General features: G+C 38.2%; 1 protein-coding gene across 6 annotated transcripts in view; it reads left to right on the top strand.

The window, feature by feature from the left end:
- Positions 1–4893: 4893 nt before the first annotated feature.
- The window catches only part of VWDE (von Willebrand factor D and EGF domains), a 42510-nt gene continuing 24749 nt past the window's right edge, over positions 4894–22654 (top strand). For 4 of the 6 annotated variants that reach the window (XR_007167779.2, XM_066991765.1, XM_048075419.2 and 1 more), the window contains exons 1-8: positions 4905–5212; positions 10271–10455; positions 13485–13716; positions 16734–16993; positions 18577–18666; positions 19971–20115; positions 20806–21020; positions 21348–21421. Coding sequence is in view for 3 of the 6 variants with exons in the window: in XM_066991765.1 (XP_066847866.1) it covers positions 5140–5212; positions 10271–10455; positions 13485–13716; positions 16734–16993; positions 18577–18666; positions 19971–20115; positions 20806–21020; positions 21348–21421 (1274 nt within the window). In the remaining 3 variants the exon portion in view is untranslated. Of the gene's footprint in view, positions 5213–10270; positions 10456–13484; positions 13717–16733; positions 16994–18576; positions 18667–19970; positions 20116–20805; positions 21021–21347; positions 21422–22654 lie in introns of all 6 variants that reach the window. The other 2 variants (XR_007167783.2, XR_010829138.1) reach the window with 2 other exon arrangements.

Below are 22654 nucleotides of genomic sequence, written 5' to 3'. Positions count from 1 at the left end.
CAGTGTGGCCATGTCTGTGTTTGGCCACAGCTGGAGTTGGCTACTCAGTGAGACTCCCAACCATGTAAGCCAGTCCCATGTACAAGGTAAAAACTCGGATGAGAAATGTAGGCCCAGAAAGAAAGAACAGAGCTGTTACCACTACAGTCTGGGAGGTTTGATTTTAAATCCCCCTTCTTCTTGAAGGATTTCACCAAAACACATTTTAGTCTTTGTCGGACAAAAGGTTTTGATACTAACAAAGGTAATCAGAAAATTTGAGAAAAATATTTCATTAGTTGTTTATCATATGAAAAGGTTATATCTGTCAAGAATATTTTTCTCACTTGCATTTTAGTAGAACGCATAATTTAGTCAAGACTTTTATCCAGTAATGTTAATTTTTAGTTGACAAAAATCAAACGTAGTAGTTCAAATAGAAACACACTACAGTCAGTTAGGTGAAGAATATGAAGTTTATGGCCACCTACAAGACCAATGCTTTGGACCTTATTCAAGTAGTGTACATAGTAGTGTACATAGTCTATACGGGCTAAAGAATTAATTCTATGTTTCTCTGCTTTTTAAAAATTACAACTTATTCCATTTTATGCACACAAATATCATCGGAGATAGAAAGAGACGAAATAATAGTTGAGTTGCATCATACCTAAGCAATCAATATAATTATATGTCACTGCTACAGTTCAGCATGGGTAAAACAAAGATTATTCCATTAATATTCCATCAGCCAAAGTACTTCCCAGACTTCTGAACATTCAGCACATTCTGCAAAAATACAGCTGATAGACCTTTGAGTTAAGTTTCAAGCCATTACGTAATAAACAATACAGAAGTACTTGAGAAACATAAAAGAGTACGGGGCTGATCCAAAACAATTGAAGCTAATTAAAACCTACCACTGATTTTATTTGGCTCTCAATAACCCCTTTAAGTACTGGAAATGGATTTCCTCCGATTTATACTAAACCTTATACTGCTTATCCAAACCAAATTACATTAGATTTTTACACTGAAGTTCTTTACTGCATAAGTCAAATGTAGTATATACAAAAGGTCAAATATGTAAGAGAATTAGGAGCTAAAACATACTGAAGATGTCATTACTTCTGAAAGCTAAACAGACTGTCAACACTGAGCACATTTACAGGGCAGTTTTAAAAATCTTCTCCACAAATTTTAAAAGCATTTTGAAAAACAAATGCCACTCAACAGCCATGCAGTTTTCAGAAAAAGCCGCCAGCAGAATAAACATGAGCAAGTTTAACCTCTTGTAATGATGTAAAGTTAGCCAAAGAATAATCAAAATAAATAAATGCATATGACTGTTACTGATTCTCTGTTTCTATTTATTTGGTGTCGAAGATAGAAATGGGAGACAGAATCAAATGTCTCGCTCTGAACTGGAACTACCAGTGTGTCTTAGTGTGTCTTAGGGACGTTTCAGGACATTAGTTTCAAAGCTGTTAGACCATGTTTTGAAATCCAATGAACCTTAGCTAAGTTAAAAGTCACACAACCCACAATTTGAAGGGAAGATTGGAATTTGACTTTAAGGACAGAATTGATTAGATTAGACAAAGAATGTTAGCAATTTATTGTTTCAGAATGGACAAGTTCGCTTACCATTCTCATATACAACCTGGCACAACTGAAAAATAAATTATTTTTACAAACGGAAAGAACTAAAAACACGAAAGGGCAAGAAAATTCATCACTCTCAGATGCTTTTGGATTTGCTCAGAGCTGTGGGCTCTCAGCCATCTGCTCCTTACAGGAGGGATGTTATCTGCTGAAGGCAACTCTTCTTAAACATTCTGCATTTGGCATTACTACAATGACCCTTTGAAGCTTTGCAGGGAAATCTCCCCCAGCTTCCAATTTCTGCTCACAGTTTTATTTGGAGTTACCATCTATGTTCTATCTCTGCACAGGTAACAAGTGCAGCAACATAGGCTTAAAGGGCTTATTCAAATTTACTTTGCCTACAACAGCAGACAGGATTAATGGTATAGCACTGGGGATTCACTGAAGACAGACTTCCATTCATGCCCACAATTTGAAAGAAAAGGCTTATAATAAATCACATACAGTGGGCAGTTTTAGCTTAAACTTAATTGGATTCTTCTCTAATTGTTCACCTTTATTTACAAAATATCTTTGAGAGCCTCTAAGTGTCAGAGCTGGGGATTCACCTCTCAAGACAACAACCACCTACCTAAGTGCTTCCCTCAGCTCTCAACCCTTGCTTCCCTCCTCCTGTGCACCAGCATGCACACTAATCACTAGTTCATCCACCTAGCCTGCCACAAGCACTGCCTTTGTTCCAGATGATCCCCTTATTTACTTTGGAATTTAGGGCTTGGATATAACTACAAATAGCATTCATGGCTTAGTCTGGAGCTAAATACTTTTAAGACTCACAGGTGATTTCTCATTTCCAGTTCGCACCTGAACATCTATATGCACATATTTGGGAACGTACATGTATTGGCAAACACTGCTGGTTAGTTTTCCTGACCTATTTACCTAAAATGTTTAAGGCTAGTACTCCTTTATCCATAGTCACTTGCCTGCTGCCTACTCTGGCCTGCTCCCCCAAAGGCGAGTGGAGATAATATAATCTTGTTAAATACTGTATAAGACATGCATTTTGCATATATGAATGATCTAAGGTGCACTGTTACAGAGATCACTAGCATGTTGTCAATAATGCTGGCTGTATTTATGAGAAAGACTGTTCCTTCTTTCATGTTTTCTCAAGGATTCCTGATACACGTACACACATATTGGAGCTGCAGTCACGTACTTATGCAGATAACCATTAAATCGGTCCAACCTAGCTGCAATGCCTAAGACTTAGTATCAGCAGAGCCTTCTTTTTTATCTGAAATTTTAAACATCTGCAATAACTCTACTTTCAACATTGCCTAAGTCCCTGCTCCTCGTCATCCAACACGGCTGTTTTCTCCAGTTTATCACTATCCTATTCCCTCCTTAATAAGTCAGCAAAAGCACTTCTGCTCAGGCTTCGTGCTAAGCAAAGAGTGAAGTTCATTTATAGATGGGACATAGGAGTCCATCTTAAATTAAATATGTACTTAAAAGCTTCACTGCTTTTTTTCACTTACATTGCTAAACTGGAAGTTAGTCCTGGGATGATTTTCAGAGCTAACCTTACCTCTCTCTTCATATTTCTTCATACAATCCATTTTTGGGAAATGTTTCTCTGTGCTGCAAAGTCTAAATGCTCCTTAGCGTTGATACTGTTGCTCCCTATGCTGTGTTTTCAGGAAAGCTTTAAAATGTTTACAACAGTGATGTCTTGTACTACATAATCATGTACAGTATCTTAAATTTGTCCTCTACTCTACAGCCTTGGTTTTTTTTTCCTCCAAAACATTCTGCTACTTAATAGTATGCTGCAAAATTGTAGCATGATTTCATATTACATCATGAGTGAAGGGTGCTTTCCATAGTGCAAACCTGTTTTACAAAGTCTATGGTATGCTTTAATAAAACAATGTCAATAAATTACTGTCTAAAACTTTTTTTTTTTTTTGAAATTGCTACCTGCTGGAAAGACCTATACTGCCATAAACCTGCCCTAGAATTATTTATTTTTTCATAAATCCACTGTCACTGACACAACTCTGTCCCCACGAGAACTACATTTGACCAGTTGTCAGCTCTTTCAACCATACTATGCTCTTGCTCTTCTGTTGCTGTAAGAGACTGCAAGGCTGATAGCAGCAGAAGGAGCTGGTAGAGGAAAACCAGGGAAGAAAAGATGAAAGGTTTCTTTACTCCAGCAGCTGTTATTGTCACCTCTTTTGGTCTCCTGCATGATCCATGATGAAAGGTGTTAATCCTCCTATAAATACCACTCCATCATGATTAGCAGGGGTCAAAGAAGTACTTTAATGTTTAAATTTTGTCAGAGATCCAGAGTGTCTCTATTTCCAGTTCTTTATTTTGTAACTTGCTTGGTAAAATACCTCTTTCTTTCCTGTTGTCTTCTTTACAAATACACGCTTTGGGAAAAACAAATTGTAATTTCAGCCATGCAGCTTTATAGGATAAGTTTATTATATTTGGTAACAAACCAGAAAGTTATCTAGAGAATTATGGAAACTCATCATAAAAATTTCCTGAATGCTTAGGAGAAATTTACATGCTTTAGAAACTGACAGAAATGAAAGACTGAATTCAATACTCAGGTTGTGCCAGTGATGCCTTTTAAAAACTTGCCGGTCTGATGGAGCTGAACTGCTTCTTCCAGTGAAGAGACTCAGGGTGTGTGCAGGGAAGATGGAGGCTGCGGACAGCAGGGTGCCATGCCTCTGCCTCCGCTCCTGCCCTGGGACCTGCCGCAGGCACACCTGCTCTGCAAGGGGCCACCAACACCAGCACCTCCTCGAGGCAGCCCTCGCCCAGCGTTTCCCCTTGCAGAGGTTTAGCGCGTGGCAGGATGCAGCGTTTTGGTGTGCAGGGCTCAGAAACTCGCCTGTGGCAGCAGCAGCTACGTGTTCCAGGTAGGTCTATGCATCCTAAAGAGAGCGTGACGCATTTCTGCGGCCCGCTGTACACCCGTGTGTGTGTGAAATACTTCAGTGTCTGCATGGGCTGGGGGCCTAGAAAGAAAAATAACAAAAAAGTTTACAAAATCTTAAACACTGGGCCACTTCTCTGTCCTCTGCCAGACATTTCCAAAGAGGCGCGTCTCCCACCAAACCTTGAAGCACCAAGTGCTTGAAACCACCAGCTACTTGCTGTAACACACCCTGCATTAATGGTGTCCAGCGCAGGAGTTTGTGGTTATTAAAGCACAATTACCAAACACCTCTGGTGATTTAAGGAAAGGACCGCAGCATTCACATCGAGCAACCTGAAACGGGCCCTTTCCCAGCACTTTACCACGCATTAGGGAAGAAATAGAGGTAGCAGCCCGCCGAGCAGGCCCCGAGGCGCAGCCCGGCCCTCACCCTCACCGCCCTCACGGCGGCACCGGGGCCGGGGGCGGTCTGAGGGCCGGCCCCGCCGCGGCCCCCTCGGGAGGGGCGGCATTAAGGCATTAAGGGGGTGGGCGCCGGGAGCCGCCACAACCACGGCGGCTGCGGAGGGGAGCGGGGCCGGGCCATGGCGGGGGGCGGCCTCTGGCTGTGCGCGGCCGTGCTGGGCTGCCTGGCCGCCGCCACCGCCCGCCGCCCAGGTGAGCGGGGCCGGGGGGGGGGGCACGGCCGCCATCAGGGCAGCGGGGAGGCGCCGGGGGGCGGTGTGGCAGCGCCCCCGGCAGGGAAATGCCCCGCTCCGCGTCTGTGTCGCTTAATATTTCTGGGAGAAAAGTCCACTTCAGGACAGCATGGTGTACGGGAAACTACTGGAAAACAGTCTATAAGCATATACTTACGTGTATTTTTCTTTTTTACTAACTTTTCAAGGTATTCTCTCAGAAGTGGACGTGAGTGGTGGAAAGTGTTTTAACACCCCTTAAAGTAGTGCTTTCTGTAAGGATGTATTAATGTGTGCGTGCTGGTTGTACTTGCTTCGTTGTTTGTTGTATAGCATTCATCTTATTGTTTCTCTGCCTTGCAACATTGTAACTGCTACAACATCTATAATTGTGGGGTTTTATGCTTCTCATCCAAGCAAAGGGTATCTTTCAGGTGAATAGTTACATTTATTTTTATATTTTGCTTAAAAAAAGTGTTTCTCTAAATAATCATTTCAGGGTAACTGCTTTCAGAAAGTCACCTTCTTTCTATTCTGGTGTTTTGCTGGAGTTTAAATCCACAAATCCATCTGAGCTCCCCTCTGTTGAAGCAGTCCTAGCTCCAATTAGTGCCGTGGGATGCGGATATGCAGCGTCCTTTGCAGTCAGTCAAAGCAATAAAAAGGACACAAGATCAGAGTGGGCATGTGCTGATGTTTGTGTTTGTCCACTTACAGTCACCGGCCAGATCCTGGCCCTTGGAGAGCAGGAGATATAAACTGCTGGGCTATCTGCACCCGAGGAGCTGTGCTGCCAGTCAGTGCCTGGACCACCGCTCCCTTGGGACCATTCCCCTCGCTGGCCTGCGCCCAGCACTCCCTGACAGCTCCTTAGCCTGGACCCTGCCCAAGAGCAGGTGGAAACCATGTATCAGCCCTTCCCTGCAGATGTGAAGGGGAAATTCAAATGTCTTTCCTTCCTAAAACTCTTTTTTCCGATTGAGCACCCTGGAGGTGGTCATTGGGAAGCTGTTTAACATCTCTCTGTGGAAAATAGGCTCCCGTGTTTTTCAAGAACCTCTTTGACTTTGTATTAACTTGGTGGTGTTCAGGGTACCTGTTACCTGACCCCGTCACTGTACAAACCCCAGTGTGTTGCCAGCAAGTGCAAGAGTGCAGTTCCCTGACACTCAGCCTAATGATCTGCTTAAAATAGTTTAATTTTTTTGTCTGGATGAGCTTAAGTAGCCATGCCTCTCAGAAGACAATCCTCCAGAAACAATTGCCATTGTCACTTTGGAAATTTAATCTCTGTGTCTCCCAAAAAGGTCTAATCCAAATATTTTATTTTATTTTTAGTTTTTGCATTTTAATCTGTTCAGATAGAGAACTGGAAAAATCTGCCCAATATAGAAAGCAACCAGGAAAACAGGTCTCAGAATAACCTGACATAACAAATAGATACCATGAAGCATGGGAGCAAACAGAGCAGAGATGCATTAACCAAAATGATTTATTAATCCTGAGCTGAGCTATTTGTACTGCTTAAGGAAGTTTTCATCATGTAAGCTCAGGACTGGATTTAATAATGAGGCCTCAGTCTTTTAGTTGAGAGCAGTAACCTTGATCAAGCAGAGCGCTTCCTATTGCTCATGTCCAGCACAATGCTATCCTTGTGTGTAAGTTCTTGCAAAAGTTAAATTATTTTCTGGATTAGGGTCACATTTCTCAGTATCTGGCAGGACCAGAAGGTCTGGGAGGGATCCAGGGAAAGCTCACTGTATTAATCCTGACTATAGTCAGCAAACAGTAAATAGGGAATCAAATTCTTCCTGGCAGGCAGAGACCTCTGTTAACAAGCAACGGAGAGCTATAAGACAGTATACAGGGTGTTTGTGGAAAAAAAGGACTGAAAATGATAAATAAACTCAAATTCTAGGGAAACAGTTACACATTTTTCTCAAGATAGACTGCTTTTTCAGCAGACAGCATGTCGTATTTAGACCTCCAAACACAACGGGAGAGTTTGACTTCCTAGAAGTAAGCATCTCCTTGTAGTTAGTTTGTGTTGCCCCTAGGTTAAGTTAAACCAATAGTGCACAATCTACAAAGGAGGCTGAATTTCAATCTCGATTCTTAAGTATTTATTTGTGTATTTTGTAATTATTTAGAAGTTTGACTTCACTGTTCTAAAGCAAAAATTAAAAATTAAAGTTACTAAATATATAAATCACTAATATGTTTAAAGGTCCTAAAAGAAATAAAGGGAATATTTCCATGTATGTAGTAAGATTTTATTCAAGAATAATCATTCTTAAACAATATATTTTGTTAAAGCAAACTAACACGAGTTTTTCATTTTGTGTCAGAATATGTCAGGATATTTTGTGACTGTAGATGCTGTAAGTCAACAGTAGGCATATAAGGCTTGCCATACTTTAATGTACCTCCTATACTAGACAGAGCTGGTAGATAAGCTTACCCTGTAAGTAAGTTTCCTTAACACTTTGAGTATCAGATGCTGTTTTCAGTTCCTTACTATTTTGTCAGACTTGACTCATTGGGCTGAAAACTGCTGGGGGTTAGACATAGGCATAGCTTTTCCGGAGCATTACTGCAGAATTGGTGTTAGTCATTCTGAGAATGAAGTTGAAAGAACTGCTTATATCAAGATTACTTCTTACAAGTCCTGAATAGGAAATAAAGATTTCAGTGGAAAATTTAGCCATCTCTCCTAAAATGTCTGTGATTTGAGCAGGTCTGGTCTGCAGTGGTAACTTTCTCACAGCGAACCCAACATTGTGTGTGTGTCCATCAGTACAATAGTTGTACTTGTTTCTGCTGTTGCTGGAGGTAGGCAGCACAGCAGTTACACGCAGATAAGAATAGTTTAATCTGTGTTACTGACGATGGACATTATTTTCAGTTGTTTTGCAGAGTGGGTGAGGAGATAGGAAAGGAAAAGAAATCAAGCGGTGTTAGACAACATGAGATTTCTAAGGAATAGCTCTGGAAATACTAGCATACTTTGAGAAAGGAAGAGAATATATGAAGAGCTGGGTGACATTTTAAAGTGATGTGCATAATAATAAGAAACATAATTTGATCTTTAGTAGGATTTATAACCCTATTACAAGTGAGTACAGTCAGCTGTTTTAGAGATCTATCAAACGATGATCTAATTAAACTGTAGAGGAAAAAAAAATAAAGACTTGTCTCGTGTCTAGCTTGATTTATTAATGGAAAACGTAACGGATATTAATTGTTTCAGGAGTGTTGCAATTACAGGAAAGAAAACTAATGAGGGTGCTGTAAGAAAGGTAGAATTCCAATAAAAAATAGAAGACAGGAAGAAACTTTCACCATGGCTCATAAACTACTTGTGCTGAAGCTTGCTTGGGAAACATTTCAATAACACACATGACTGACCTTTGATTCTTCAAGGGCTTTTCTTCAAATTCCAACGAGGGATAAGTTCTCGATAAGGTCAACTTGTATGGACATGAATAGCCTACAGGCTACGACAGGCAACTCAGAAGCACAGTGGTGGCACAGTCAATCACATTGACTTCCATCTGCCCTTAGAGGATAGAAGATAAAGCTATTGTTACCTGCTTGGGTAGCCTAAAGCTATATCAGATTAAATCTTTAGTCTTTGAAAGGCTATAGGATTCTCATACCATGCTTGAAAGAGAAGAGGTCTGTTTCACTAGCGCATCTTCTTCATTTAAAGGGTGGGAATTCACTGATTTGGGAACTGTCTTATAATTGTGGTTATCTGAACAATGATTTGAAAGACTATGCTAGATACTGCATTATTGCACAGTTTGAACCAAAAATGTTTTTGCAGTCTATGACACAATTAGACCAAGCAAAATATGGGGCAAATATAAAAAACAAACAAACAAAACAAACAATCTGTACGTGAGAACTGAGATATCAGACTAATAATACTCAAAATATAATATTATGGAGCTTTGCTTACAGCTGTATTTTTTAATTCATGTTAGAGGCAAGAATTGAGATTAACTTTATCATCCAGTATAGACTGAAATTCCATTCACAGTCAGCATCAGTTGGTATCCATTTTTAAAAGCAAGATACATATATATATATCCCATTTTGACATCCTCTTTCTTTATTTTTCCCTACTTTAACTTCCCAAGCACTTTGCTGAGCAAGAATGGCCATTCATTAAATTGCAGGTAAAAACAGCACAAGCCAGAACTTTTACTCTCATTGCCTTTGACATAAGTCATCTCTGATTCCAAAGAGTGGTCTCAGAAATTCTGGTGTTTTGTTTTATTTCTGAATGAGTCTGCATTTTTAAAACTGTTGCTAATACTTTTTCAGATTCTCAATCCTAATTTTACCTAGCAGTAATTTAGAGTTTATTTTGAGGCCATAAGGTCACTTAAATGTCCCAAAATATGTTTGTATTTATTACAGTTGAGCATGCCAGCTATGCAAATTGATTTAAAATGTGTAATAAAGTATGGAAACGGATAGGTACTTACAGTATAATCTGCATTTATACATGCAAACTATGTGCAACTATTGCATCCATTTGAGGGAATTCTTCATTTCATACACAGGGCCCTGGTAAAGTGGTAGCCTATATGCAAAAGATGAACCTTTGGATAATCCTTTTTCCTCAAGAAGTAAGAGTTTGATCCTCTCACGTATCAGACACTCCATTTTTCTTCAGGTTATTAGGCTTTGTAAGCATCAGTGACAAGTCAAAATCCAGAGAGGAAGCCTAAACACTGTTTAAATTATAAAAGCTTTCCACCTTTTCAACATCTGGAGTAAATACTTAACATACTTATTAATTTGCATTTATTGTCCATTTAAACAAAGGAATGTTACCACGTGATGAATTCTATTAAATTTTAGACTGCTAACATAACTATTTGTTGTTGTTGTTTTTACTAAGATTTCAATGTTTTTCAGTAAAAGTGGTCTCATACCATTCCGTGCCATCTTCCAGTTAAAAATACTTGAAAGCTTTTTTTAATGTATTTGTTTGACATTTCGTCTCAATGCTCTTTCCCCACAGTTCTTGAATGCCATCCTGGTGGACATCAGATCCTAAAGAGCCCTTACCGAAGTGTCGATTTTGATTCATCCCACATCCAGCAGTCAGCTATTCAGGATTTAATATGTGACCATTCCCTAACACCAGGCTGGTATCGCTTTATGATTTTTGATAAGCCTGCTGAGATGCCAACCAAGTGTGTGGAGGTATTGTTACACCTCATTTGTTTATGGAAAAATATACATGTTTTTCATATGAATTTTTCAGTAAGATAGGTATAAAAAATGACACAGTTATGGAGACTGATGTGAAAGAATGTAAAGCACCTTTTTTTCTAAGTGTGTGGCATGTTAAAGTATGTTAACTGAACAATAAAGTCTTATGTGTTGAAAAATTTTACAGTGAATGGACTATGGCAGAAGATGATAAATTAGATCACTTTTAGAGCATTCAAAAAATGTCATTGATAGTCCCTGCAACAGGTGATTTTCTCAATGCTAGTGTAGCAGGGATATCATGTTGTAAAGCTGCAGCTGTGTGATGGTCAGTCTTTTCCTAAAGCTATGTGCAAGCAGTATGAAGACTTGCAGCCACATAATCCCAGTAATTGAGGAGCTTTTAAAAGTGATCATGTCGGAGAGAAGAGATTACTCCTAAAATGAATTGAACTAACAGAGCTAACTGCAGATTAGTTCCTTTATCATCTGCAAGTCCACTAAGACTCAAGAACGACGTAGAATATTTACCACTTTAGACTTGCGATGCTTGATTTTGAAGCTATCTTTGTAATAGTTACATTTGAAGGAGATATATCTTTGTAGCTTCCTATTTGAAAATATTTCCTTATTTAAAAAAAATGTCATTAAGCATCATTTTACCTGTGATCCTGTGATTTTTATACTGAATTGAAGTTGCCTGGGTTCAGTCTCTTTAAAAACAAAACAAAACCCTTTTAAAAGGAATGCAAAACAGTTGAAAATACTACAAAAATTAAATTGAGTTTGTAGCACCTTTTTTTTTTTTTTTTTAATCTTTAGAGTGCTATAAAGCCACTGAAATACCTTTAATATGCAGCTGACTCGAGGACTTAAAGGGCTGTGTGCAGAGGCTGTTGTTATCCATGCTGTTATCCTGCAAAAATCTTGAGCAAAGTCTGTTTCCTGAAGGAAGGACTTTTTATTGGTTAGATTTAATAGAAACAAATTAACTGAATAGTTTTATTTCTTCAAAATGGACACATCTATAAAAGAACCAATATGATAAACCAGGAAAAAAAATAAAGCGTTTTTCAGAACAGAGGTATGTAGAATCACAGAATGGTTTGGGTTGGAAGCAACCTTAAAGATCACCCAGTTCGAAGCCCCCTGCCATGGGCAGGGGCACCTCCTACTAGATCAGGATGCCCAGTGCCTCATCCAACCTGGCCTTGTATTAAACCATCAAGATACCTACTCTGATAATCTAGAAGAGTATTAAAAATCTGACCCAAGCTCTCAGTGCTTAGTAAGTGTATGGTAAAAACAGGCTACCATCCAAATAGGGAAGAGCCCAGGTAATTACTGTTGACAAGAGATTGATTTGAATCTTAGTCAGCAAATGAAATTTATGCACTGACATCTGCCTCTTTGCATGTGTTGACAAGACCAAGACAATTATTTTGAAACATTGAAGTCAAAACATTAAAACTGAACTAAAATGAATATCTTGTTTTGGAAGTTTCCTCCTTTCCTTCCCTTTAGGAGAAGTTTTATTACAGCTATACTTAATACTTGTCAAAGATTCAGACAGTGTTAAACAATCCATCCCATTTGTGTCTACTTCTCATAGATTCTGTCTGTCTGATGGATTGATGACACTCAGTCTGATGGCTCAGACACTCTAGATAAAGAAAAATGTACTTTTGAGATGAGTTTTGTGTACAACGAGCCTGCAATAGTCTTCAGACTTTAGATGAAGAGGTATTAAAATGTATTAAAAAATGTTCTGAGACCTCATTTCACTATCAGGTCAAAGAATATTTGAGGCAATTTATGAAGGAAAAGAGGTTCTCAGAATCTTCAAATTTCAGATTATAGTTATCATGTAAATATTTTTCAAATCCTGGCTTTTGCATACTTTAGGAACTTTCATGGAAAGTTTTGGGTTTATTTCAGTTTACTAGTTAGTTAGCTGAGAAAAATCTTTAAGGTTTTGTGAGGAAAAATACATACCGTTGTCCTTCTGTGTTTCTCCTGTGCTTGCTTTCTGCATTGCAAGACAGGCTGTGATCTTGAACACATTCTGGTAACCCATGAACCAGATTCCCTCATCTCCTTTCATCAGGATTAATTTTCTGTATTCCATTGTTACACTCCAGCGTTTGCTGAATCAGATTTAGGTTTTGGTTATTATGAGGGGTGTTACTGTTGTGACCTGCATGGCAGCTTCCCTGACCTGAAGACCTCATATAGCCAAAGTGGTGGCAGGAGGATAGGGACTATTGCACAGCACAGCTCTCCTCACGCCTTGGCATAAAGCAGTGAGCAAGACTTTTGTTTGGGTGAGAGGAAGCAACAACTGTCTTAAATCATCTGCTGAGTTGGCAGTGCAACCACAGACCTTGTAACATCCACTGCTTCATAAACACCAAAGGATTTATGGTTTCTACAAAATCCCCATGGTTGGTGCAGGGGTGCTACAAGCATGTCTGCTTATAGAGGTGGGGAGTTGAAAGACAGACTGTGCTTAGCAGGTGTCCTGTAGCTAGGGTGCAAGCGAGTAACCTTGCTTCATCTGATGATTAGATGAAATCCAGGAGGTTAGCTGAGCCTTGAGTCCACAGCAAATGGCAGTAAAATGCTTTAATACCCTTTTTTGATAGTTGGTGCAGGTATGTTCTACCCTTTGTGCTGCCAGAGCCTTCGCACAGTTGGTTGCTGTAGGTTAACTCGTTATGCCATAACACAGCTGGTAACTTTTTGGGGCAGAAAGCTCATGTGTGGTGGCTCCTGGTTCAGGGATTAAATTTTATCCTGTCTTTAGAAAGCCAGATTCATGAGACCCAAATAAGGACTTAAGTCTCTTTTGTGTGGACTTGTATTCAACTTTGAAGGGGAAAAAAGCAAACCCTCAATTACATTATCTGAACTTTGCTAAAAGCTCATGCAGGAAATGGAATACATACGTACCTCCTTAAACCACAGCAACAATTTGACATAGCATTAACCATCTTCTGGCATTTTTTCTGGTGCTTCAGATGAATCACTGTGGTACTCAAGCCCCTGTCTGGTTATCTCTGAGGGAGTCAGAATCCATGCCTCAGCCGGGTGAGATCAAGCAGTTAACAGCCTGTGCGACATGGCAGTTTTTCTTCAGCACTTCAAGAGACTGCTGTCTTTTCCGAATCCCTGTCAGCGTGAGGAACTGCGGAGACTTCTTTGTTTACCTGCTGCAGCCCACCCAAGGATGCATGGGGTATTGTGCAGAAGGTGAGAAAGTACATGCTTTAACTCAATTAAGAGCATATGTTTATTAGTGTGTTTTTCAAGTTTTCTCATGTTCTGAACAGCAGTGTTCTTCACTTCTTCTTCAGCATTTCTTTCATGTTAACCTTCTTAAAAAGAATATCTTCATTAGGTGTTCTCTGGTGTTTGGTTATTTTATAGTTATTCAAAAATAGCTGAAAATAATAACATAAGAACAGTAACTGATGTTTCTGTGAAAACGTGATATTTTATAAGCTATTTTGCTGAGCATGCCTGGCAATAGTTATATATACAAAAGTTTTCTGCACTCTTAGTTTTGATGTGATAGAAAATGATTTGTTATAGCAAGGTGCAATCACACCACCCCTTTTTAATTTTCATTTGGCAATCAAGTGTTGTTCAAAGCCCCAAAACTTAGGAATTTATTTTTTCCATTTAGTCAGGTGGAGTTATGAGACACATCCAGAAGTCAAAATTCAAAACCTATGTTGGCACTGATACCGAATGAATCACCATCACTGAATGTCTACAGAGTCATGTATAAGAGTAAATGTTGTTTAAGAACTTGATGAAAATATATTTATGTCAATTATTGTTTGTTTTCATTAGGCGTATCCTTCTTGCTCTAACTCTTTTATCTTATTTTTGGAGAGTACATTCATTGTTGCCAGAAGAAAGTTCAACACAGAAATACTCTACTGATACACACTTCTTAGTATGGTGAGAATGAACTGACGTGAGTCCTTCTGCAATGCCTTGTGATGTTCTGGACCCTTGAGCTGCAGAACTGTGTTGTTCGCAGCCTGAAACTTGAGTATTTCAATAGTCCTTCTGGATGCTTTAGATAACTTAAGGAAAGTACTGTTAAACTCTTACAGGTATGGATATTGATAAATAGTGACAAGCCAGTGTGGTTGGAGAATTTTATTAGTGCTGTAAAACACTGTTGATGAAAATACTTGCAATACTTTTATGCATGAAATAATGTATTGCTCTACATCATATTCTCTATTACTGACTGCTTGCAAAAGCTTAGCAGCGACACTACTGGTAGTTTTTACTGTGCTTTATTGGCCCATCATTATCCCTTTAGGACCAATTGTTAAGTCATTCTCTAAGAGTTTATTGACAGAAAAAAATGACAGAAATGGGACTGAATGTCAGAATGCAAGTGACTGAAACAACAAAGAACGCCCACACAATATGACTTTGCATTTCCTTTGGATGATGGGTTCATGAAGAGGAAAGAGGATATAAAAACTGTAGGCAGCAGGCTAGCAAATTTCTACTGCTTCAAAGCAGAGAAGAAACGTAACTCTGGGTTGACTCTGGTGAATACTCCAAGTCCAAAACACATTTTGAGTTTAAAAGCCCTTTTTTTAAGGTGATGTTTTTTCATGCTAAGTGTTTTGTATTTTTGTGCTGCTTTTTGTATCTAGGTTACCATATGTACTGCGTTTTCCCTTTAATGCTTGATAGCTGCAAATGCTTGATGCAAATTTTCAAGCAGTTACTCCTGTACATGCTAAGGAATACAAATGTTGTATTGCTGAAGCATGGAACATCAAAATCCGCTTTTCATTCTTTCTAATGAATGAGTGTTTCAGTTTTGCTGCTGCCCTTTCAACTTTGAGCAAATAACCTCTTCCTACTCCTGTTACAATGCTGTTATTTTCATGTTTAATCAAGATTCCACTGTGGTTTATTTTGTTGTTGTTGTTGTGTTTGTTTTTAATGACATTCAAAGCAAACAATAGCTGTGCATGAATATGTTTTCTTAGGCCCATGTAGGAAAGATAGATTTTTTTTTTTTTATAAAGCAGGTCTGCGCTCAATTTGGCTGTCCTAGGTTACCGCTAATAAATAAGCATTCAGATGTTGACCTTGGGAGACAAAAGATGTATTTTAGAGAATAGTTTAATTCCTTATTTATTTATTTATTATTAGCGACATCTCTAGGTATTTGCTAGGTACATCTGTATTAAAAGATGTAAAAGTGCTAAAATGTTCTGTACCCTTGCTCCTAGATGAAGCCACACAACTTGTGGTCTCTGTCTTCGGGTTTTGTACTGACTACTACCGTAATTGTGTATGAATCAGATTACAATATTTATTCTGTTCTGGGAACTTACACATCAGTTAGTGTCTTGTGATATTTGTTTTGTTGTTGTTGTTTTTTTAACATGGGGCAATAATTTATAAGGTATAGGAATATTCTTTGGTATTTCCTTGGTATAGGAATATTCTGTATGCATGTCAATATTTGAGTTAGGAAGAATTTATAGATGTTGCAAATGCAAAGCCACAGACCTGTGATGCCGAGGGAATGAAAATTCAAGGCATCTGTAGCAGTATTTTCTTCTGATTTTTTTTTTTTTGAGATTTTCTTTACATCCATGACCCAATAATGTCAACACTTTCTAAATTATACACTTCCTTAAATAAAAAAAGGTTTTCATTTACCAGTGGTATTGCTTGGTATGATGCAAAATCAGAAGTTAGGAGGTAACTTCAGAACTGCAATTGCAAAAGTAGTTTCTCAACATAATGTTAGTAAGTACCGTAATATTAAAAAGTAGTTTTAATAATGCTAATTTACTCATTACTTTGATTGGCAGATTCATGTTATATCTAACTCCCAAGGAATCATACTGTCGCTTTTTCTTTTCCTTTTTTACATAGCCCATTCTATTTTATTTTTTTATAAGTAGGCAAATTCATTTGGATGTTGCTCTCTCCTGTCTGGTGAAATGATTCATTGCATTTAATTCGCTCATTTTTTTTTCTTCTTCAGCACCTTTGTATGGTATAGAATGTAATCAGTTTTTCTCATTTTAATAACTAATGAAAGCAAAATACATGTTTTCTCTGATTCCCTAAGCAATTATGTAAGATCTCCACATGTGAAAAAAGGTAAATATTATTAGTGTATTAGTTGATAAAGTATATGTCAACGTTGTTTCATCCAATACTGTTTTTGCACAGAATGAAAAGCACAAACCACGCTTTTGTTTAACTAGGTAAGCTGGCTCCTTCATCATCTCCATCTGTGTCACCACCACTACCAGACATTCCTGAGGTTGTAGCAGAGTTGATCAAAGGCAGCATTTACCTAAGGTGTACCTTTGACGTTCCTTTTGCAAACAGCTCGGTTGGATTCGTTGTGACTTGGTCAAGACTTTCTCCTGAAGGTATCAAAGAAGAACTGAAATGCGAGACAGCAGTTCATGCATTTTCACTTTTAGAGCTAGATGGGATAAACGTCAGACTTGGAGACAGAGTATGTTAAAAACTATTATAATCTCTTATTTTTGTAAATGTGTTATTTCTCCTCTGTAGCTGTTTTGTCTAAAGGTTTATGATTTCATAAATGCTCAGCAAATATTAACAGTTGTTAGCGTCTTTCTGCATATTTTTTTCTTGGCAGAAATATACTGCCTCTAGTTCTTGTTTACATCAACAGTGTCCATATGAATGTGGAAATGTCACAGAATGTATCAGTAATTATCAGTGTCATTATCATTTTGAGACTGTTTCAGTACAGTATACTGTGCCTTCAGTAGATAAATGTTTATTCAAGTTGAATCTTCTTCACCTTTACTACAATTTCGTTTGATACTGTAAATTAAGAAGATTCTGGATGTTACTATCTAATCGAGAGGCTATATGAGGTAGTGGTTTTGAGAAGCTGTGCTATTTATTCAGCAGATAGATTTCTTTTTTCAGAATCAGTAATGAGCCACTGCTTGATGATTTTGTCTCTGTTATCAGATTAAATAGGATAATTCTCAAAAGCAGTGTGAGTAATTACATTAACTTCAGTGGTAGCAGAATGAAGATCTAGGTTTATATGGTAACTTTTGAGAAGCTTAAGCACTGGAAAGTCAATAGGCTTTCTACCTGCATATACCAAAATAGAGGTTAAGCTTTCTTAGCCAAAATAAAAAACATAAGAACGTTTTGTGTGTGTGTGCGTGTACATATACTAATACCCAATTGAAGTCTGTTTTCCCAAGCTGTTTTATGTTGATAGTGCAGTGGGTTTCAAGCCAAAAGCAGGCTGCTTGAATGGCTTACAGGCAATAGTAATTGCTAATCCTCAAAAATCCTTCAGAGAATTTGTGAATAGTTGCCTGACGGTGCTAGCTCAGTGACAGTCAAAAGAAAAGACACAGTTATAAACTGTCTGCTGTTGTGACGAATCCTTGCTTTTCTCAAGATCTCAAATATTTAATGTGTGGTCATTGCATCTCAGAATAAAAGGATACAGCAAAACAAACTATCACCAACCAAAAAACGGTGTATAGAAGCATGGAACTGGTTCAGTGGAGGGAAATCACAGCAAACTTTCTCAGTTTAAAAAAGATAATCCAGGTCCATAACACCAGGAAAAATCTGTACTGAGAAGAAAGAAAGAGGGGATGATTTTTTTACATAATCCATGATCTAGTGGGTACTCAACAAAATTAAAAGGCAACAAACATAAATCAGACAAAAAGAAATAAGTAACGTTTAAGAAAGTATAGAACGCATTTCCACAAGGTGTTGTGGGGTGCAGAAATGCTCCAGAAGGGATTACTTAAATACATGGAGATTTAGGTGCTTATTAAACATGGTGATTTGTATGCAGCCTTTAGTTCAAGAAGTGTCTGAGTCACGGGTGGAGTATGCCAGGAACAGATCTTAGAATATTCAATCTAATTCAGTCAAGCAAGTAGCACCACTGGCAACTGTTAACTTCTGATGCAAACAGAAGAGCAGGCTTGATGAGTTCATCAAGCTGAGGCATTATGGCTGGGTTATGTATTCACATGACCACTTCATACCAAAAATGTATTCTACTATGTTGATTTTGTTCTACAGGTCTACTGTAGCAGTTCTGCTTTTTTCGTGGAGAAGCCAGGTATACAAAGTTCTCCAGTTGAAAGCAAGGAATTTTTTGCTGGCATTAAGGTAATTTGAAAAGAAAAGAGTATTTTAGTATTGTAGTGGGAGTCTTTCTGAGTATGAATGCAGCAGATACGTAACTACTTGGACTTTTTATGTGGGTATACTGTGGGTAGATAGTTTGAATATTTCTGCAGTTATTGTGTGTCCCAATCTGATAAGACAATGTAGAATGCTGAACAAAAGCAAGTAAATCATGATAGCCACAGCATACAGTGAGTCCTCTGACTAGAAGGTACTCAAAATTTATTAATTGTTAATTAATAAAGCACGTTGTTGGCTGTAGTGAACTGGACGAGTCAAAGATGTTTCTGTATTCCCCGTATAATCGAAATGCAGGAAGACTGAATCAAGAATTTTTGCAAGCTATAACAATCCATTGAAAGCCTTGATCGCCATCAACTAGAGTAGATTCTGATGCTTCCTCTGTATTTGTAAACTAAGGAGGGCCATAGCTCAGACTCGAGCCCTGGCATATTTTTGTCCATTATGTTTAGCTACTTTTACCCTCTCTGGCCCGATTTTGGCCTATGATATGACAACAGGCTGTCCCAGAGCATGGCTGACATAAGGCCTGTTCACAGCTGTCTGTGGGGAAGAAGACTTCGGGTTTAGATAGGAAAACTGGAAAAAGTTTAACTATGTAGATACAGGCTGTGTGATGCCACTTGATCAGTGGCCAGAGAACAGGTCCAAAAGGAAACCTTAATTTGTGCTGTAGATTTATGTACCTGTTTGCTGGCCAGGAGCTGGGACCCTGATCCCAGAAGGACAGACTGCACACAATTACATACTGGGAGTAATCCTATTGACTTGAGTGAGGATTTTCCTGTCATAAAGAATTTACCTTTCTGCAGGATCAGGGCCAGATTAATCTCATGTAAGTGCAAGTAAGTAGCACATGCTATAAAATCTGAATGCATTACCATTTTACATGAGGCCCGTATGTTTGTTTTTTTTTTCCCCCAGACAATACAGCAAATTACTTGTATACTGATTTCCAGAAGTTACCCAGGGAATGCATTTTAGTGGTGTTAATGTGCTTTGCTAATCCCTTGCCTATTTAGCTAGCTTTACTTTATCCTTGCCCCTTATTCTCACACTTTCCAGACTCTTGTTACAGTGTCCTCATCTTCTTCCCAGTATGCCACTGCTCTTCAGACTGTCTAGATTACCCTAATCAAGTAGAATGAGCCATGCACCATGCCATTCTGCATCTAGTTTTTTGTACTTTCCTCTTACCTGGTCAGTAGTGGTGCTGTAGTTCACAAAGGATGTTTGCATTTTAAGTATACTTTCTTCTGTGCTAGATACATCCAGAAGCATATGATATATCAGAAGATGGCAAGGAATACAGGTTGGCAATAGAAAGTAGAATTCCTATTCCTTGCCCTGAATTTAACCAGCTTGAAAGTGACTGTAAAATATCACTAACGTTGAGTACTGTTGATGAAGGTAAGTGTTATCCTGATTTTTAGTGTGTTGCATTTTGTATGTTTGCTGTGTTTATCCAAATATTCCTTCTGGTTTGCTTCTTGGGAGAAGCAGGTACATTGTAAAATACTGTAAAATTCTTCCTAAAATACTAAAATATTCACAGAGTGTATATTCTATTGTTGAAAGAAGAATGTGACTATAATCCATTACTTGTTGAAGTAGAAGGTAGCTTTCGCAGCTATGGCTATCAGAGCCACATTGACTTGAATAGTCAGAGTAGCATAATACTTGCAAAGTTTATAATTTAGTGGTTTTTTTTGACTTGTTGTTTTGGAAGTATTGCATATACAGTCATGAAGTCCTCAGTTTTTACTATTATTGTCTTTTTCTGTAGTACTTTGTCAAGCCCAAGTCCTGTGAACCTCACAAGGAGCCTTGCCTGTGCAGAGTCATTTTTGTCACATCAGCAAGAATTCCATTATTTTGTCTATCACTGTGGAAAATTAAAACCATTTTCTTGTGTTTGTGTGAATGTGTAGAGAGGGGGGTATGCATGACCAAACCCGAGGAAAATGCATAGTTATTTTCATTTATGAACAGAAAAATCTTTGCTATTTGCAAATAAATCAGTATTTATGTTAACAGTAATATAAAAAATGTAACTTGTTTAGAGGAAAGCTCACTAATGATGTGTTTTCATTAAAACAGGTAAAGAACAGTTAGGTTTAAACTTGGCTCTTTCTTCTTGTCATGTGGATCTTCTCCAGAAACCCTGCAATAATGGAATCTGTAGTCAAGCTATAATTTATTTCACTGCTGTGACAGACTTTATGCAGGATGGAGACAGAATTACCAGAATTGCTGTTGAACCTATATCCAGTGAGAATTTTCTGTGGAATGGCTATGTTCCAGAAAGCATACAGGTTGAAAATCTTCATGTTAAGCTCTGTAAAACCAACAGGCCAGAAATATGATGTAAATGAGGTTTCTATTTCAATTGTGACATGCTGATTACACCAAGATTTCTAAGTGGTCAATTTTCCCTTGGTTTATTTTTGTTCAAATGCTGCATTTTCATTTGGATTTTTTTAAATAAATATGAATATTAATATAATCACTTAGATTGGTTAAAAAGTATAATATAACCTATTTATTAGAAAGTAAATTAATATCATAAGACAAGTAATGTGCCTGAGTCTGTTTATGTCTTAACCTGACATGACTTAACTATGCGTTTCTTTGTTTTGAAGATTACAGTGAAGGATCTACCAACCGCCTACTGCTACTCATTTACTGACCCTCATATAATTACATTTGATGGAAGGTAATCACTGGATTGCTGCTCTTAATTTCAAGATTTTTTTGTTCTACTTTAATCTATGCTGGTGATGCAAACTGTAGTTTTCTGTAATTGTGCTGTGTGTTTTATACTCTTTCTTGGACAGTCACAATAAACATGCTTCAGTTAGTTAAAGCTTCTAGTATGTTTGTAATATTTGTATTTCAAAATATAAAATTTAGGTCGTGCCAAAAAGGGGAAGCAAGCGAACTGTTTCCCTTTTCAGAGGAGTATGCCATGAGAGGAATGGTGGCTGCACAGTCTGAATATGAAAGATGGAAATATCATTAAGTATGAACAATGATAAAATTAGGCAAAACTGTTCTAATGCAAAAGTGTTTCCAGTCCGCAGTATAGTTTCCGTATTTCTGGTGTAGGTATCTGAATTCCTGTAAGGATCAAGTTGCTAGAAGCTATCTACTGTCAGTATGACATTGTGCTAGGTTCATTAATGGCATTGACAGCAATTTATTCACTGCTGTCACTTGCACATCACTAAACCTTCTTTCCAAAGTGAAGACAGCTTCCTTAGCCACAGCTGGCATGGTTTTTGTATGCTTCTGTCTTTCATAGTGTTTCAAATGCATGGAAGGAATCAAAACAAGTACAGCTTCCATCTGAGGGACTTGTGTATTCCCTGCTCAACAAAAGCACATTTCTTCAAGTGACAGGGTGAGAGGAAGAGGATGTGTTGCCTCCAAATAAGAGTGTTCGGCCCACAGCATGGTTCTTTTTGTGAATTTGATAAAGGAACGGAAAAGGCAGGTTGTAATGGCTGCTCTGATAGCACTGTGACTAGTACTAATAATAAAGTCAGAGGAGTAATGCAGATTTGCAGCTTTTTCTTCAGTGGAAATTATAGGGATGCCTTCAGTGGGCATTTTAACCTTCAGTGCATTGTGATCAAGCTTTCTTGTGAAGCGGTGATTTACTGTGATATGTTCTTGCTGGAAGCACGGGGCTTCTGGGAAAGAACTTTATTTTTAATAATAAATAGTGTTGCTAATTTATTTTACAAACTGGGGAAACAAATAGAAAGGGAGCTGTCCCTACTGAATCACGGGTAATCTCGTGCAGTCCCAGCAGGGTGGCCATCTGCAGTTTGTCTGCTGGGCCTTTAAACAGAAAGCAAATTACCATTCTGCAATTAACTATCAAATGCCATTTATAGCCAAGAGGCTGTTAAACTTGCCGCAAAAGTTTTTTTCTTTGTTGTTG

This window comes from Anser cygnoides, chromosome 2 (assembly GCF_040182565.1).
Source record: "Anser cygnoides isolate HZ-2024a breed goose chromosome 2, Taihu_goose_T2T_genome, whole genome shotgun sequence".
Taxonomy (NCBI): domain Eukaryota; kingdom Metazoa; phylum Chordata; class Aves; order Anseriformes; family Anatidae; genus Anser; species Anser cygnoides.
This window is presented reverse-complemented; position numbering and strand designations above follow the sequence as displayed.